Raw genomic sequence first — 17185 nt, forward strand, 5'->3', positions numbered from 1 at the left:
CATCTTTTTTTACGGTGCTTTGTCAGACCTGACAGGGTGGGACCTAATCTCTGTGGGTACCTCGGAGTCACGGCGTTGCGCTGCCTCTGTGCTCGGGACACCGCTCACCCAGAGCTGCGGGCGGGCCCGGGTGGGCTTGTGCCGTGGCTGCTGCTACAGCTGCCCTGAGGAGTCGGTGGGCCTTAACGCTTTCTTGTATCGGACGCGTCAGTTAACGGACATGGTGCATCTGGACCCCCGGGGGGTTGTGTGGCCTGTGTCCAGCCAAAGCGGCTGAAAGCTCTTGCTTTATTCTGTCAACATACCCTGACCTGCTTTGGAAAGGCATCACGAGAGCCAGAGGCTAGTTCAGTTGCTGTGTCTTCTCCAGTTCTTGGTTTCTTGATCTGTTTGATAACGTGAACGGTAGCTGAGATTTTTGTGGCACAGACTGAGGTACCAAAGAGAACTACCAACCGTGACAGAAACTTTTATCAGAGATCAGTTGTTTATGCACAACACAAGCCATCTTATGGCTTTTGGGGGTCTGAGGAAGCTAAATATCAGTGTGTCTCTCGTTAGGGTTTTTTTAATGTGTTGTTGATGTTTTGCGTTTGGAAGTAATATGTTCAGCAGGTTACAGACTTGTGGTCTGAACTGAGCATCCACGCGTGGTGAGAGGGGAGGCGTTCTGCTGGAGGAGTCGTTAAAGCGCAGTGAGGTCTGTTAGGTCATGTTGGAGTCATCTGTCAAAGGTGTTGTAGGCTTTATTGTGTGGATGACTTTTTTTTTTTTTCCTTGATTTGTAGCTCCCTTGAAGGTGTTGCACTCATTTTCTAGTGAAGTGCTGATTCTGACTGAATTGGTGTGTTTAACGATGCTAGCCTAGTATTTTGTGCCAAAGGCTCTTCACAGAGCACCTTCCCTGCTGGCAACATCCTGTATTAAAGACTGATTTTTATTTCATTATTTTTAATACGGAAGTAGAATTTTCTGGGTCTGTTGACTGAAGCTGCTGCATTTTATAAATTCTACGAGTTTCTTCTGTGGATTGACTGGGGCACCGTTGCACCTTCAGTGACTTAAATGTTATGATGAAGCAGACTTTTGAGTTGCTTGGCCCTTTCAGTGAAACTCTGTGGACAAGGCTGCTGGTGAATTTTTAATCCTGGCTTTTAGTGCACTGACTTCTGATACAACTTCTGATAAAGTAGATCTTTTATCTAGAGCTGGTGCTCAGCTGTTTGTACTCTGTTTTGAGATGCAAGATAATCAGACAACCATATTTGTGAAATTTTTTAAGAGAAATTGAATGTTATTAAAGGTAGTAGCTTTATGAAAAATTGCCATGCTCAAACAGAGCATATCAACTACTAAAAAAACCTAACAAAGCCCTGAAGGCTCTGTAAAATGTTACAAAATGGTATAGTAGCCTTTCTCTTGTGCTTCCCTCTGCTCCTCTTTCAGTCTAAATCCTAACATGGAAAAGCTCCACCCTTTTAAAGACACCATATTCCTAAGGTCCAAGTACTTCATCTGTCCCCACTTCCTTCATGTTAAACACTCTGGTATGCAGAATAAACAACTGAGTAAATATCTTCTAGGTAATCCCCAAATTGAGTGCCATCACATGCTGGTTGATGAGCAGCTGAAAGCAAAACCTCCATTTCTCCTGTCTGTCCAGTGACTTGTCCAAAAATGTATGTTTATGTGGGGAAAACTGCCATCAGGTGACAATGGAAATGGAAGTGCTGTTGCTGCAACTGTCCGTTTCCTTGGCCAGCTGCCTCTGCAGAGGCCAGCGACTGCTGGTGGCTCTGCTCTTGTGTCTGAGCGGAGATGCAGTGGCAGGGGAATATGGAGAAAGCTGTGTGGTTTTTTGATTGCTCCCTCTGCCTCACGTGTTGGGAAGGGTAGCAGCATCCAGGCGTGTGGGTTTGGCACAGGTTACATCATGGAATGAGGTGAAATCTCAAAGCTGAACATGGCAGGATTAATGCTTATTCCATCTTTGTCAAGTAGTAACTTGAGGAAATTGTACCCAACTCCTTCCCCAGCGTATGTATTATCCTGTAGCACCTGCAGGAAGGGATAGGGTTTTGTGCCTGCTCTGCCCGAGTACAAAGGCACAGCCGATAGGAACAGCGGAGCAAATGGGAAGAGCAGAACTTGTTCAGCACTTGGTATGAAGTGAAGCCTTCAGAGCTTTCATCAAGCCTTTGTAACAGCCAGAATGGAAGAGGGGCTCAAACACTGTTTAATCCAGGTGCCTTTGCTAATTCTTGCATCTCTAAAACTAGAGAATGTTTTTTCTGCTGCCTCTTACTTGGTTTTCTTTCATAATAGGTGAGCCTCTTATGAGACATCCTGTTAATTAGCTGTAGAGATTGCCTTTTGACCCACGGGCAAGGGGTGACACAGAGGTGACCCCTCACTGTGCATGTGTTATGTTTTAGCGCTCTGTGTATTTCCCAGCATTTGGCTTCCTGCACTGCTGAAGACTTTGTACCTTATTCTGCATTCCCTGGGAGCAGGCGTGGCCCTCTTGTTTATGGCGCATCATGGCGAAAAGATGAAATAATCACTACCTGCAGACAATAAAAAGGGTTTTAATTGTGATGATTTTCTGAGAAATCCCCTGCTGAGTACATGATTGTCATGTCTGCTTAGATAAGCCCTGTGCTCCTAACAGTACTGTACTCTGCAGTGAGATGTGTATTGAATGAAAACGTCATCTATGAAGGTACCTACAATTCTCTTTAACTTATTAAAAGCTGAAGCAAACTTGGAAAGCCCTCAGCTAGAGGCCTGTCTGCAGTGTGGGTACAACAGCAGAGGGGGCTGCTGACTCTGAAAGCCTGATCTCTGTATTGCCCATCACACCAGTATTTGAGTCTTGCAGCACAGCAAGCTTGGCTCTGTTGGCTTCCCTTCTTTTCTTCCAGTTGTGGAGAGAAGGGGAATTTAGGAAAAAATCTGTGCTGAAAGCGATGGTAATATCTGACAATCATCCACGTAACAGAGGCAGCAATAGCAATGTTCTTGGTAGACTTCTGGAGTGCTGTCCTCAGATGAGAGCTGGCATCGAAGAGCAACTTTTTTTTTTTTAGCATGAAAATCCTGGTGTAAAACTTTTTCTTTTAATGTACTGAAAAGTTTTATTAGTGGAGGGGATGTTTATTTTTAGTAAATGCTCTTCCAAAGACAGATTTTGCTATTTCCTGAAGGTGTTACAACCCCGAGTTGCTGCTGGCATGTAAAAGTCCACACCACATCAGAGCTCTTTGTCGTGAATACCTTATCCTTGGCTCACGCAGGGTTCCTGCAGCACTCTGCGACCCAAGTGTCCTAAATTAGCGCTGTTGCCCTGTGGTTTGCTGGACAGAGTTCTTCTGTCATCATGGTAGGACTGTACACCGCTTTGGAGAGGTAGACACAAAGCCTTAAATTAGCTTCAGAAGCTGACTTGGAGGGCTGTGGGAAGTCTTGCAGGTTGTCTGTGAACGCCAGTGGAGGTGCAGTGAGTTGCAGGGAGTCAAACATTTGTCACCTCCAATCTGAATTACAGGTTGGGCCCTTGCCTGTGAGGAAGGGGTGGTATTTCCTGACACTGGAGGTGAAAGGAGGCACAGATAGCTGTGCATACCACTTGCCTCCGAAGCTCAGTATGGAATTGCAGCATCTCAAGCATTTGTATAAACATTTTGTATAAAGATTTTGTGCATCTCAAGCTTTTGTTACAAACTGGGAGGCTGAGTGCAGACAGGAGATGAAACGAATGTCTTGGCTATGGCTTTCAAATCAAACTTGAATTCAGTTTGTGCCTAAAAGTTGGAATTTTTTGAGTTAGGGGCATTCTAGAGCTGATGGTAGTGAGTGTATGGAGGGGCTTGTGAGCTCCGGGGGTCGGAGGTCATTGTTTGCAGGAGGCTTTGGAGAGGCAGAAATAACATGGATTTTTGCAGGACCTTCAGTGAAGAGTCGTCACCTACATGAAAATACGCTGATGTGATGGTTCTTGCAATAATACAGCATCTTGGTTTATTGATGGGGTATTGAATCTCTCTGCAGCCTTCAAGAGTGAGGCTTAAAAGTGGAGACCTTGTCTGTTATGTAACGCAGAAGTAATTTTGTCATTGCTGTTAGTGTGGTCTCTGTGCAATACCTTGTTGTGAACAGTCTTCTTTGAGTGCAAGGCAATAAAGTTTGTATTTTGTTTTGAAATAAAGCTTTACCTGCTGCCATTGTATAGGGGTTACTTTTGTAAATGGTTAATTTTATAAATCTTTTCACACTAATACCTTACTAAATCCCTGGATAAGAAGTTGCATACTTGTAGCTTTAAAAAGATAAATATTGGTAAAACCCATGCAAGGCTCTAGTCCCCTTTCAAAAACAACACTGGTACAAAAAGCTGGTTACTTGAAAGGGTTGGTTATTTGGCATAATATGTAAACTGTTCCTCTGGGTTAAATGTGGATGAGCTCTACTGCGGGGTGGCCAAGTGCAGAGTATCTTGCTCCTCACTGATGAGCACTTTAGTGCCGTGAAGTTGGCTTTAGTGTTCTGGATGCATTTGTAATAGGCTTGACTATGCATAGCAAAAATGTGATGTTTTAGCTTTGGCTTTTTTCTTTACAGCTTGTTCAAAGTCTGGGAAACAGAAGAATTTGTAATGGGAGATAGTCCTGCAATGCTCCAGGTTGAGGTGCTGCTTACTAAACCAGTAGAAAAAAATCTGCCCTTTGGGGCAGAGTTAGTTTTGTTCTCTCAGTGAGCCAAGCACAAGCATGGCGTGGTTGGGCAAGGGCCAGAGTTGGCACAAAGGAGGTGCAGGGCTCCTCAGCTGGTGTGGAGAGATGGACTGCCATTTCTGTTGCCAGCTGAGATCTTTAACTTGTTGATTTGCAAGTGTTGCCTAGTAATGGGGTTTAGATAAATTATTGGAAGATGAAAGCTTTGGCTTTGGGGAAGCAGGACATCTGGGTTTGATTTCAAATCCTGCTGCTCATGACTTAGAGGAGTAAGTACTTCTTTACTCCATCCCTTTCCCCTTGGTAAATTATGGGGTTCTTCTGAGAGCTTGTAAATATTCAGCACCTGAATAATGACATTTTTTTTAACCTCAAAACCTATGCTGTTAATTACAGACCTAGAGAGAGGGTAGCATCTCTGGTTTGGGGTAGGTTTTTGCTAACTTTAAATTTTGGGGCTGTTTGGGGTTTATATAACCTTTTTCAGGCTTCAGGTGCCTCAAAATAAAGCATCAGCATAACATTAGTTGTATTTGAATTACCAAGACATCCTTTACCCTCTTCAGCCCTTTCTAAATTTTGAAATTCAGTTTTCACATTTAAAAGTTCTCCTGCCTTAGGTATTCTCAGAGTCTCTCACTTTCATCGGCACTTCTCACGTTTAACACCCACCCATTTACCTTCCATTTTTAAGAAGGGCACAAATGATTTCTGAAACAAAAAAAGGATCAAGGATTGTCCAGCTCTTGCTCTGTACAGATAGACCACGTATTGAATTGACAGAGCCAGCGCAGCCTACGTTTGTTATCTCAACTTCAGTGCTTGCTGAAAAATCCAAATAGGTATAGGCTGCTTCTCAGATGACAGCAGGCAGTTTTGCAAAATGACTGCATTCATTTCCCTGCCAACCCTGGTATGCTGCATGCTGGCTTATTAAAACCAGTTTGATACCAAGAAAAAACATTTAACTATTTGAATACATTAAGGTTGAAAGAACAAAACACACTTTTTCAGCACCATCTTTGCGTAGAAGTATTGTTCTGCAAGTAATGTGAACTGTGATAAAATCCAGCCAATTCAAAGATAGGGCATAAAGTGCATGAAGAAAATGAAGTCAATCAGAATACAAATTCTTCCCTAGGAATTAAAAAAAAAACTTTATCAAACCCCATATTTCTTCTCCAGGCATAAACTACACAATTAGTAACAAAATAGTATCCAAAAATAATTTGTAACACACACATTGTTCCTCCAGATCTTCTATTCCTTCAACTAAAAGAGAATTTACAGTCCACACACTCCCAGTCCTCAAGCCAAAGCCTTTCTTACTTGCTTCAGGGGAAATGGAAGACCCACCTGCTTCCCATGAACAAATTTAGTTAGCAAGAGCCTACCCAAAACCAGAGCTGCTGCCTTCTCTTTGGGTCTGTATTTAATGACGCGGGTTTTAAGGTAAAAACATGCCATTATTCAGGTGTTGAATATTTATTGCCATGTTCTGCCTGTGCAGTCTATTCTGTTGTTCACTGTGTATGCTGTATTTCTGATCAGAAGCTGTAGTCAAAATTTGGTACAGATGGGAACTCAAATGAAAAGCTCTAAAAGCGAATGTGTTTCATCTCCAGAATTAAAAATGTCACATTGCTGTGTAATTGGATCTAGATCTCTCAAAAATACTGTGCTGAGACATTTTGGGAAGATGCTTCAAATGTGTGGTGCTCCCCAGCTGATCGTGCTCCTCCTGTGGATTCTGCAAGATGATCTCTCTTATTAATGGTGTTAAAACAAAAAAAAAAAAGAGGGGGGGATATTTTTTTGAAATGTTTATTTTGAGAGGTCCTCTTAACCTTTAAGGTAGATTTGGATGATCATGGGTAGGTAAGGATAGTGGTAAGTAAACTACAAAATGAGACAGAGTGTTAGGCGTGGGATGCGCAAATTATTTTTTTTTTAACCTCCTTTGTTAGTAACATCACAGACTTTTCTAACTTTTCACTCACAATAATGCCATCTCTGACTCTTCATTTAGTGGAAGCTGATTACTGTTAAATTTGGTAGCTTTCTCCAGTTTTGCATCTGAAAGAACATATGGGAGAAATGTGTTAAATTAAAAAAGAAAAAAGCTCGAGGGAGGAGGTGGCAGAGGTAAGCAGGTGTACTCATAAACAGCTTGGCACTCTCTGTGTCAGGGATGCTCCTCTAAGAGTGTTGGCATGCTTCATGGCAAAGAAGAAAAGGCCTCTGCATTTCAGCATTTGTAAGTCGTCCAAGTTCCAGTGCTAACAAAAAGCTTAGATAAAAGCTCTGCTAGCTGATAGATGACTGTAGTCCAGAATTCGTGTGCTCTATCTCGCTTTCAAGCTAATTTCATAGAATATTGTAGTACTTAATCACATCTTGCTGGATTACAGCATGTGCTGCTGTACCCCTCTTAGCTTGGTAACTTGCCTCCAGTTTTTAGTGGTAAACCCTGGGTAGGTTCTCTGTTCTTGGAAGTAAGCCTTTTCACTCAAACCTTACCCTCTGGCAGAGGAGGCTGGAGGCAGTTCGGGGCAGGCCCTGAGCGTGGCAGTGTGGCTTGTCCCCAGCACAGCCGTTTGTGTGCATTTGCCTCCTGGATTTTGCCACAAGTTTGTATCTTGAGGCAAACTCCATTGTGTAGCTGGGACTCTGGCCAGATGCTGTAAATGTTTATACAATAACAACGAATAAAAATCCCTTTACATTCTGCGCAGCTTCCAGATGCCCGTGTATCCTGGGGATTTTTGTGTGTGTTAGATTCCATCTTTCCCTTTGGAGGTGTTGTCTTGGGTTGAAAGACTGACTTGACACGTCTCTTCTGGCGCTGGCATTTTTGTGTCAGTGTAAGCTGTGGACAAAGCGTGAGGCATGAGTGAGTTGGGGAGGTTGGATACTAACCATGCCGGTTGGTGTCCGTAGGGTTAGCTAATTTTTTTGTATTGCTGCATGTTTTTAGTCACCCAGATCTAGGCTGTGAAGCAGCCCTGTCCTGAAATACGTGCTTGAAAGATGCCTAACATTGCTTATGGACTGTATAGCGGGACGAGACGGGCATCAGACAGTGAATATTAACCCAGGGGCCTCCTAGTCCACAACCACCTGTGTTCCTCAGTGTGTGGTACTAAAAGTCTGCAATACTTCTGGTGTGGCTAAAAGTATCCCAGCTAGCTTCAGCACAGCGATGCGTGCTGTGCCATGCCTCTGGCCTGCGGTACGGACCTGGCTGTAGTGGGACAGGCTGTAGGTGTCTGTTTTTTCCATGCCTGGGCGCTGGAGGCTTTGCTGAACTGTGCTGCTGCAGTTCACGTGAACAGGCTGGTTTCAAGTATCACAGTCTCTGCTCCAGTTGTGGTGGTTGCCTGCTTGAGATCCTGTCGGACACAAAATGCTGGTTGTCTGCTTGTGTTAATCAGCAACCAGAGGCAGTAATACAGAAAAAATGTTTTCATTAGCAGCCCTGCGCTGTGCTGTATCACGCAAGTTTGATACCAATGCTCTGGATAGAAAAAGTGGTCTCAAGTTTAAAAACAGGCTTAGGAGATTCTGAAGAGGCTGCTTATATATGAAGGGGTGTAATATTTTAGTGGTTTTCTTCCTCTGTTGCAGTACACTAATTACTGACTGGACTCGATGAACACAGATTCCTGAGCCTGGTGAGCTCCCCAGCCCCTCTGCTTTCCACCATGGACCAGGATTATGAGAGACGTCTCCTACGCCAGATCAACATACAGAATGAAAACACAATGCCTTGTGTAAGTACAGACGGGCTTTGCTAAATGGTCTTAGTCTGACGATTAAGTTGTTGTCTGTCTTGCCTGTGACTATTTTCACTTGAGCTTTTGAAAGATATGGGACCTCTTTGAAGCAAACCTTAGTCTTTTTTTGGGCTGTGAACAGGTGTGAGTTCCTGACCTGTTCTAGGAAAAAAACAAGTTAGTTGACTTCAGTAAAGCTTTTGAATATATGAGCTCAGTTCAGGTTGCAAAATGAAATTAAGATATTTTTATGTAGCTCAGTAATGCCTTTTTACTGAATAATCTCAGTAAGTCCATGTGGAACATAAAAAACAAACAGACAGATGGACTGTAGGGCTTGACAAGATAGAGCAAGTCCAGCAGATTGTCATGAGGCTGAAGCAGGAAGATGCTGAGACCTGTGTTGCTCAGCCTGGAGATGATGAGGCTCAGGAGGGGTGATATCGTTGCTTTCAACAACCTGGTGGGTGGTTATGGAGAAAATGGAGTCAGACTCTCTTCAGGGGTACCAGTGGAAAGATTAGAGGCAATGGATAAAAGCTGTAACAGGGGGAATTCCAGTTAGATATTGAGAAAAAATGTTCATGGTGAGGGTGTGCAAACAGCGCAACAAGATGCTTGTGGGGTCATTGTCCTTGGAAATGGTGAAAACTCAACTGGATGAGGCTGTGACCTTCAGTGTGACTTTGAAATTAGCCCTGTTCTAAGCTGGGGTCCTTTCCAATGTAAATTATTCTATGAAAAAGAATGTGACAGCAGTTGAGGAATCTGCTGCTCACCCTGCAAGCAGTCTGCCCCATTCCAGCCTTCCACGTGTTTGCCTTGACAGTGTCAGCTTGAGAAGGAGCAGTGAGAAAGAGTCTGTTTAATTGCTTCTTTTGACAGAAGTTCCCATGACAGTTGGACTCTGACATGCTTACTAGTTCTCTGTTAAGGGTATAAACTAATGCTTAGCTTTGACAAGACCTTGTTGATGTTTTTCAGACCCCTGCTGTGATCAACACTTGTTTTTGTATATTTTATTCTTTAATTCAGGTAGCAGAGATGAGAAGAACCCTGACGCCTTCCAATTCTCCAATGTCTTCTCCTAGTAAGCATGGTGACAGATTCATTCCCTCAAGAGCTGGGGCCAACTGGAGCATCAACTTCCACAGAATAAATGTAAGTTTTGCTCCCCTTTCCTACAGTTCAGTCTTGGAACTGAGGAAATGGTGTGTTTTGTTTTGGCTGGCATAATTGCTCTGCTTTTCTGCACTGTGGTCATCTTCTACCCCAAAAGAGTTCCTCTGAATGCAGGTCTTCAGACAGGCTGCCCCTGCAGTTCAGGAGACATCTTCATTTGTCGTTTTACCATATAACATCAGGTTTCTGTATGGTGATTAGCATGTTTCTGCTTTTCAGGAAAATGAAAAATCACCAAGTCAAAACAGAAAAGCAAAGGATGCTACATCAGACAATGGCAAAGGTGAGACTGCTTTTCTACCACTTGTGCCACGCCTGTAGCTTTTATTTCAAACTGTTGGTGAGTTTGGAAATTAAGGGAACACTTGCACTTTTGTGCTTATGCGAAAACTCATGCTGGTGTTAGGAGACGTCCACATCAGGAGAGTGGGTACCAAGTCACCTCAGTAGGCTTCTGACAAGTGTCTGGGAATCAAGAGGCTAGTTGTAAATCCCTTGATTTACTGTGCCATGGAAGCACTTTCCTGATGGAGTGGAAGGAGGGGAAGTTTGCTACTAATCTTGATTCCAAACTGGGGCCCCAGGCTTGTTGAGAGGCCCTGTGAATGTACCAGTCAGGTGGATGTGATCCCGCTCCCAGCAGAGCTCTTCGCTGCTTCAGAGTTCTCTGCCTGAGCGCTCGTTTGGCTTCACAGATGGCCTTGCTTACTCGGCCTTGCTGAAGAATGAGCTCTTAGGAGCAGGGATTGAGAAAGTACAAGACCCACAGACGGAAGACAGGAGGCTGCAGCCGTCCACCCCGGAGAAGAAGTCTCTCTTCACTGTAAGTTGGTTGTTTTGCATTAAAACCAACAGAGGTTGCGTGTGTGCGTCGCAGGAACAAAGCACACGGCTCTGCCAAACTGCTAGTGCAAGGGAGTTAGTGCTGTGGCTTGGTGGTAACTGTTGATAACAAAACCTGGTGGCCTGTAAAGAGAATATAAGTATCTGCAGCAAGCTACATACTTCCTATTTCTGTACTGGCAGGGAAGTTGAGTTGGAACTGAGTTTTTTTGGGGCAGTGGTAAAAGACTGAATCAGTCTTTGGACTTCAGTGGAGATGAGGTATTTTTGTATCAGAGTACCTGGGAAAGGGAGTAACTGAAAAGTCTGTAAAATCTGACTGTGGGTGTTGGAATTAGCTCGGCCTTGGGCACCAGCATGTGTTGCGAGTGATCCCCTAGGTCTTGGGCGTGCTGGGGTTCTTACTGTGTGTGTTTTCTTTATGCAGTATTCACTTAGCACAAAACGCTCTAGTCCAGACGATGGCAATGAGGTCTCACCGTATTCCCTGTCTCCTGTCAGCAACAAAAGGTAATACTGATTCTCCACAGATTGGGGGAAGGGAAGGGTCAGGACAGAGGATTCAGGGAGGTTCTCCAGGGCTTCTGAGACATTCAAAATTGCTATGTGAATTGGTTTTGGAAATCTGGGGGGATAATAAGTAGGGACAGTCAAGTTCTAAGAATTTCTGCAGGTGTCTAACCTGCCTAGATACTTAATGTGTCTTGGCCAGCTTTCAGTAGTCAGTTTACCTTTTTGCTCCCTAGCTCCTATACAGAAGCAGAACCTAATTCCTTCTAGAATGTTGTGGCCTTGTGTGTTTCTATAGAAATGCAGGTGTGCTTTAAAGAGTGGCTACATCTGTGTCTACCGTCTGCTGTGATGTGTAAGATCCTGTAGTTGTGTTTTGTATCTTTTTTTGTAAACAGTCAGAAGCTGCTAAGATCACCTCGAAAACCAACTCGGAAGATCTCAAAGATTCCTTTCAAAGTGCTGGATGCTCCAGAGCTGCAGGATGACTTCTACCTGAACCTGGTGGACTGGTCCTCTCTTAATGTCCTCAGTGTTGGCCTTGGGACTTGTGTTTACCTATGGAGTGCTTGTACTAGCCAGGTAAATGACTGTCAGTGTCTGGGGACTGAAGTACCCGTTGCTGTAGGTGTTTTCCAGCCATAGCATCTTTCAGAGCTGTGGAACATGCTGTGTGAAGGATCCAGCACTTGTAATGCCCTGTCCCAAACTAGGCACTAGTTTGTGAGACAGCTGATAGTGTAGTATAATAACAAGTGTTTCTTACTCCATTCTATCCTACTTTGAAGGTAACTCGACTGTGTGATCTCTCTGTGGAAGGAGATTCTGTAACATCTGTGGGCTGGTCAGAACGGGTCAGTATAACATTGTCAAGTGACAGCTGATATGCTTGTAGCTTAGACACTCATTGTAGCTGCATAGCTCTGCTTCACAGGTTTTAACTTCTTGGGTTATTTTCCTGTATTTCCCCAAACTCTGTGAATCACAACTCAAATGTATTTTCCTGTCTGCGCTATTTTTCTCTGCTAAATGAGAAGGGATAGAGAGCAACCTCTTGTATCTTGAGGTTCTTGAGGCATTTGCTAAGAGGTGTGGGAGGGAGAAAGAGCCAGTTTGCTTCTCCTGCTCTTGACACTAGAACATTATGATAAATATATTCCAGCCAGGCTGCTTGGCCCTCTCAGTACAGAAAAGATGTAAGATGGAGGAACTCTGGATGCTTTCCATCTTGTGGGATTTCTCTCAAGTCTTTTCCTCAGCTTCTAGCTTTTGTTTTATGTCTGTCTTTACTTACTGGCTTTACTGATCATGGTTTTCTGTGTGTCTAGGGGAACTTGGTAGCCGTTGGGACTCACAAGGGCTTTGTACAGATCTGGGATGCAGCCGCAGGAAAGAAGCTCTCCATGCTAGAGGGGCACACAGCCAGAGTCGGTAAGGAGGTGGGAGGCAGAGGTTTCACATGTTCCTTCATGACTGAACTTTTTTCCTTGTAAGTGAGGGATCTGCTTGAAATAGCAGAACTCAAAAAGTACCAGAATTTATATCTATCCCCTGCTATATCTTGATCAGTCGTCAAAATATTATCATCTAGTAATTGTGGCATTCAGATGTTGGGTGTGGTGGTGTTTGAGTATTGCAGCAGGTGTTTCCTTCATGTCTGAGGCATTTTAGGTTGGGTTACATCTTTTTTCACTGTCACTGGCTTCCGGATTCAGCCCTGCAGGCCGGCTGCTTTACACTGAGATTTCCAGTTCCCTTATTCTGCAGGGACTATTTTTCTTGCTCGGAAGCACTGTGAATCTGAACACTGGGGTGAGAAGTCAGGGCACCTTTTGAGTCCTATTTCTGTGCTTTACTGCACTGTGAAACAGGATTAGTGATACCTTCTATCAGTTTGTGCAGGTTAATCTTTTTGAACATTATTCTAGGACTTCAGACAGTGGATGTAAGGGAGGTCCATAAGCACTGATTTTTTTTTTTTTTTTCTTTTGTAAACCTTGGCAACTGTAGTGGTTGTGTTCTGCCTGCCTGCTCCCCCAGGACTCCCACAACACACTCTTAGGCTCTGCCTGTGTTGCAGGTGCCTTGGCGTGGAACGCAGACCAGCTGTCCTCCGGGAGTCGAGACAGGATGATCCTCCAGCGGGACATCCGCACACCCCCCCTGCAGTCCGAGCGGCGGCTCCAGGGCCACAGGCAGGAGGTCTGTGGGCTCAAATGGTCTACGGACCACCAGCTCCTGGCCTCTGGAGGAAATGATAACAAGGTATAGTGCTTCCAAGGAGTCACGTGAGGCTCAGTGTCTCTAGGTCTTTGCAGAGAAATGTCAGACCCTCTTTCTTTAACAACATTTGGCCTTTTAGAAAGGGGCTTTTGTTACAGTTGTTGGACTGTATCCAAACATAAATCATGCTAAGCTTCTACTCAGTCTCCTCTGTAATAAAATTAAAAAGGCAAATTTAATTTTGCTTCTGTATTTGACTAATTGCATCTATAGCTTGACTCGAGCGTTTGGGTTCAACAAAGCTACTGCTAAGCTGTACTTCCTGACTTTGTTTAGGTAGCATGTAGTCAAGTTTGTTGCAATAATGTTTATGTATGCAGAAGGAAACTGAGTTTAGAGCTATATAAGTTCTAATACCTATAATGCAGGCTTGTAGTTCACTGAGCACCATATGGGAGAAGCATCTGTTACGGAGAAGCAGTGTTCAGAGCCCTTTGGAGCGGGTTGCTAGGTAGTGAATTTGCTCAGTGTCTGTGTGACAGCATGGTTGCGCTAAGTTCCTCCTGTTCAGAATAACTTCTGATGAACTTGAGCATATTTCTAAATGTGTTCTGGAATCATGCAGCCATAAAGACAAAAGAAGGGTGTGAGTTCATGTTCAGTGACACTGTGTCTTTGGCTTCATAAGCTTAAGGACTGTTGGCTTTCTTGTGGCCCTGTGGTAGAGTGGCTCCTCAGTGGAGTGTGGTGGCAGGGTGGGACTGGCTTCAGCACTGCATCTCCAGAGTGGAGATGCACATGCTGGGGCAGAGCTGTGGGAAATCCTCTTACTGCCCAACTGCCCTCATCGGTCCCAGCGCAACATCGTGGCTTGTGGGTGTTGTGGTCATGTGACTGCAGCGTGAGTTTGATCACATCTCCTCCCTCTGCCAGCTCCTTGTCTGGAATCACTCCAGCCTGAGTCCTGTCCAACAATACACAGAGCATCTTGCAGCAGTAAAAGCTATTGCCTGGTCTCCACACCAGCACGGACTTCTTGCCTCGGGCGGCGGGACAGCTGACCGCTGCATACGCTTCTGGAACACGCTGACGGGGCAGCCTCTACAGTGCATCGACACGGGCTCCCAAGTGTGCAACCTGGCCTGGTCCAAACATGCCAACGAGCTCGTAAGTTCCTACCTGTTGGTCCTGCTGCTGAGCTGCCTTGTGTTAGGAAGCATGATGCATATCTCCCTCTCCCCTTTCAGGTGAGTACCCATGGATACTCGCAGAACCAGATCCTCGTCTGGAAATACCCCTCGTTAACTCAAGTAGCAAAGCTAACAGGGCACTCCTACCGAGTCTTATATCTGGTAAGCCATGGCCGTGTGAGAGAACTTCTGTAGCTGCTTATCTGGCTGCACGTGTGCTGAGATGAGACCCAAAGGTGCAGTAGCCAGTGGCACCATAAGCTGCCCGCAGTCTAGGTGGAGGTATGAATGCTGCCCTACGAGCAATGAAAAACACTCTCTATCTGGTTTCCTTGCCTGCAAGGGATACTTTGATTTGCTGCTATGGAAATCTGAGGCTTTATTAATGAATAGCAAAGCCTGCCAAAACTCTTCTGAGGAAGCACACGCATCTCTTCTTGTTCCCTTAAGACTTGTACACTTTTTCACTGGTGATTGCCAGGAGGAGAGGAATATGATGCTTTCATTCTTCCTAATTTGCCATTAAAATGGTCGGTGCAGTTAATCCACACTGATCTTGTACCTGCCTTGTACGGTTGGATTCGTAACAATATGAATATGCTGATATGGTTCTGTGAGGTAGATTCCAATGTAAGTGACTAATAGAGCTGGCAAATGCCAGTCATATCACACTTCCTGCCTTAACACATATTGATAATCTGGGGAGGAATAGCCTCAATTACAAATGGCTTGGATTTCTTAACACAAGAATTCTTTTTATGATCATTCCACCCATGTGTTCCATAGCTGTGTAAGTAAGATGCAAGTGCTCAAATTGGCACCTACTGAGACAGAATAAGGCACATGAAAGCAGAGGTAGTTGTTTGGCTTCTCACTGCCAGCCAAGTAGGAAGGAGAGTTAAATATCTCTAGTGCATTCCAATGAAGATTTGTTTTCAACCTCAAAAATGTAACAGATGCTGATGGTTGCTCTCTCTTGCCCTTAGGCAATGTCCCCTGATGGGGAGGCCATAGTTACAGGAGCTGGGGATGAAACCTTGCGCTTCTGGAACGTCTTCAGCAAAACCCGCTCGACGAAGGTAAGATGCGTTGCGTGGACGGCTCAGCTGTGTCCTGCAGGAGGCTCGGCCTCGGGGGGTGAATTCAGTCCAGGTTTGCTCTGTTCTGCGGCCTCACCTCTGATCTCTTCGCTCTATCCTGCAGATTGAGGGCTGGATGCAGTGAAGGGTTAAACTTTGAGATAGAAAGGGATTTGTAGTCATCAGATGAAATAAAAAGTTGCCTCTTCGTGCCCAAGGCAGTGTGACAGAGCAGCTTTCTCCTGACCGTTACAGGGCTGAATGGAGCAGCATTTGGGGAACTCCCTCTGAGTCCCCCCATCCTCCCTGCTAGTGCTGCTGCCCCCTGAGCCTGTCCTCAGAGCTGCCATCCCCTGGCTCCTCGCAAAATGGCTCCAAGGGGTGGCTGGGATGGAAACGCGGTGGTGGATGCTGCCGCTGAGAGCTCGCCATCGCTGAAAGCGCATGTACCGGGTGCTCCCGGAGCTTCCCTGGGTGTTGGGCAGAGACATCTTCAGGACGGAGTTGTGGGGAGCTGCAGGGAGTCCCTCCCCCTGCATTCTGACAGCTTCCTGCAAAGCTCTGCCTGCCATCTCCCTGTTACTGCTTGAAAAAAAAAAAAAAGGAATATTTAGGGTATTGAACTTTGGTGAGATCCAATCATACCCTGAGCTAGAGATACCTCACCAGTTTGGGGTTTTTTTGTTAAAAAAGACCCAACAACCAAAAGCACATGAGTAACTGCAGCACAGCTGTGGAGTACTTAGCACCTGCTTTGTCTTTTCTTGTCAGGAGTCTGTATCTGTTCTCAACCTCTTCACCAGGATACGATAAACCCCCTTACTGCAACCCAGGAGACTACAGCCTGACATACCAGGATAAAACCACTACCTTGGTGTGCATGGAACCCCAAACGCTCAGCCAGAAGGGAGGGAGTGCCAGTGGGGCTGGAGAACTGACCCAACAGATGCTAATTAAATACCTGCTTGTGAACCACGCTGGGCAGTATTTGGGATGGGGTTGGGGAGGGAAGGGAACTGCCAAAGGTTTACAGATTCATCCTTCATAAAGGGAAATGGGTACAAGAGAAATCTTAAACCAGCGTCCTCCGAGCCTCATGCTGTGTACTGGAGAACACGTGTATGACATGGACTATTGAGACCAGGCCAAGGCCATCCCAGCTGCTGTGTTGTCCCCTCCTGGGAGAGAGGAGAGTGTCCCTGCCTCTGCGGCGGGGGTTAACGTGCTGCGCTGGGTCCCTCTGGCCTGGGATGGACAGTTGGGGCGGGAGCCAGCCAGGGCTGGGCACTGCTGGGCAGGGGCACCTTTGATCCCTCCCTGCCCCACAGTGGGGAACAGGGGCAGGGCAGGGAGGGCTGGGTCTGCGCCTCCCTCGTTTTCCATCAGCAGGAAAGCAAACACGAGTGGGCAGGCAGAAGCCGTAAACCAGAGGCAAGACCTGCGGGGAGAAAGCTGGTACCTCCAGAGCAGGTGCAGCTGCTGCAGGGACCCCACAGGCAGCTCCGGGGCCCCCAGGGACTCACCGCACCCCTCACCTCACTGTGGAAAAGCAAAGAGGAGCTACCAAGCCTAAGAGACAAATTCACACCTTGTTTAATGCCAGTTAGATTGTTTACATGGAAAAGTTACAATGCTCTGTTTTTTTTTTT

At 45.4% G+C, this 17185-nt stretch overlaps 1 protein-coding gene across 1 annotated transcript; it reads left to right on the plus strand.

Moving 5' to 3' along the window:
* The first annotated feature begins 7987 nt into the window (after positions 1–7987).
* Positions 7988–16832, plus strand: FZR1 (fizzy and cell division cycle 20 related 1). Its single transcript, XM_026865239.1, has 13 exons — positions 7988–8506; positions 9545–9670; positions 9911–9974; positions 10387–10514; positions 10962–11044; positions 11443–11626; positions 11833–11898; positions 12373–12475; positions 13125–13309; positions 14201–14434; positions 14515–14619; positions 15444–15536; positions 16308–16832. The coding sequence occupies exons 1-13, from the start codon at positions 8438–8440 to the stop codon at positions 16347–16349; spliced, it is 1482 nt and encodes a 493-aa protein (XP_026721040.1). The 5' UTR covers positions 7988–8437; the 3' UTR covers positions 16350–16832.
* Positions 16833–17185: the final 353 nt, after the last annotated feature.

Source organism: Athene cunicularia (genome assembly GCF_003259725.1).
Source record: "Athene cunicularia isolate RWA chromosome 28 unlocalized genomic scaffold, athCun1 chr28_part2, whole genome shotgun sequence".
In the NCBI taxonomy this organism is placed as follows: Eukaryota; Metazoa; Chordata; class Aves; order Strigiformes; family Strigidae; genus Athene; species Athene cunicularia.

Bases quoted from the DNA above. Each gene is read 5' to 3' on its own strand.
- FZR1 (XM_026865239.1), top strand. From the start codon at position 8,438: ATGGACCAGGATTATGAGAGACGTCTCCTACGCCAGATCAACATACAG. The intron at 9,671-9,910 runs GTAAGTTTTGCT...TCTGCTTTTCAG, and splicing joins TCAACTTCCACAGAATAAAT to GAAAATGAAAAATCACCAAG. The intron at 14,620-15,443 runs GTAAGCCATGGC...TCTTGCCCTTAG, and splicing joins CCTACCGAGTCTTATATCTG to GCAATGTCCCCTGATGGGGA.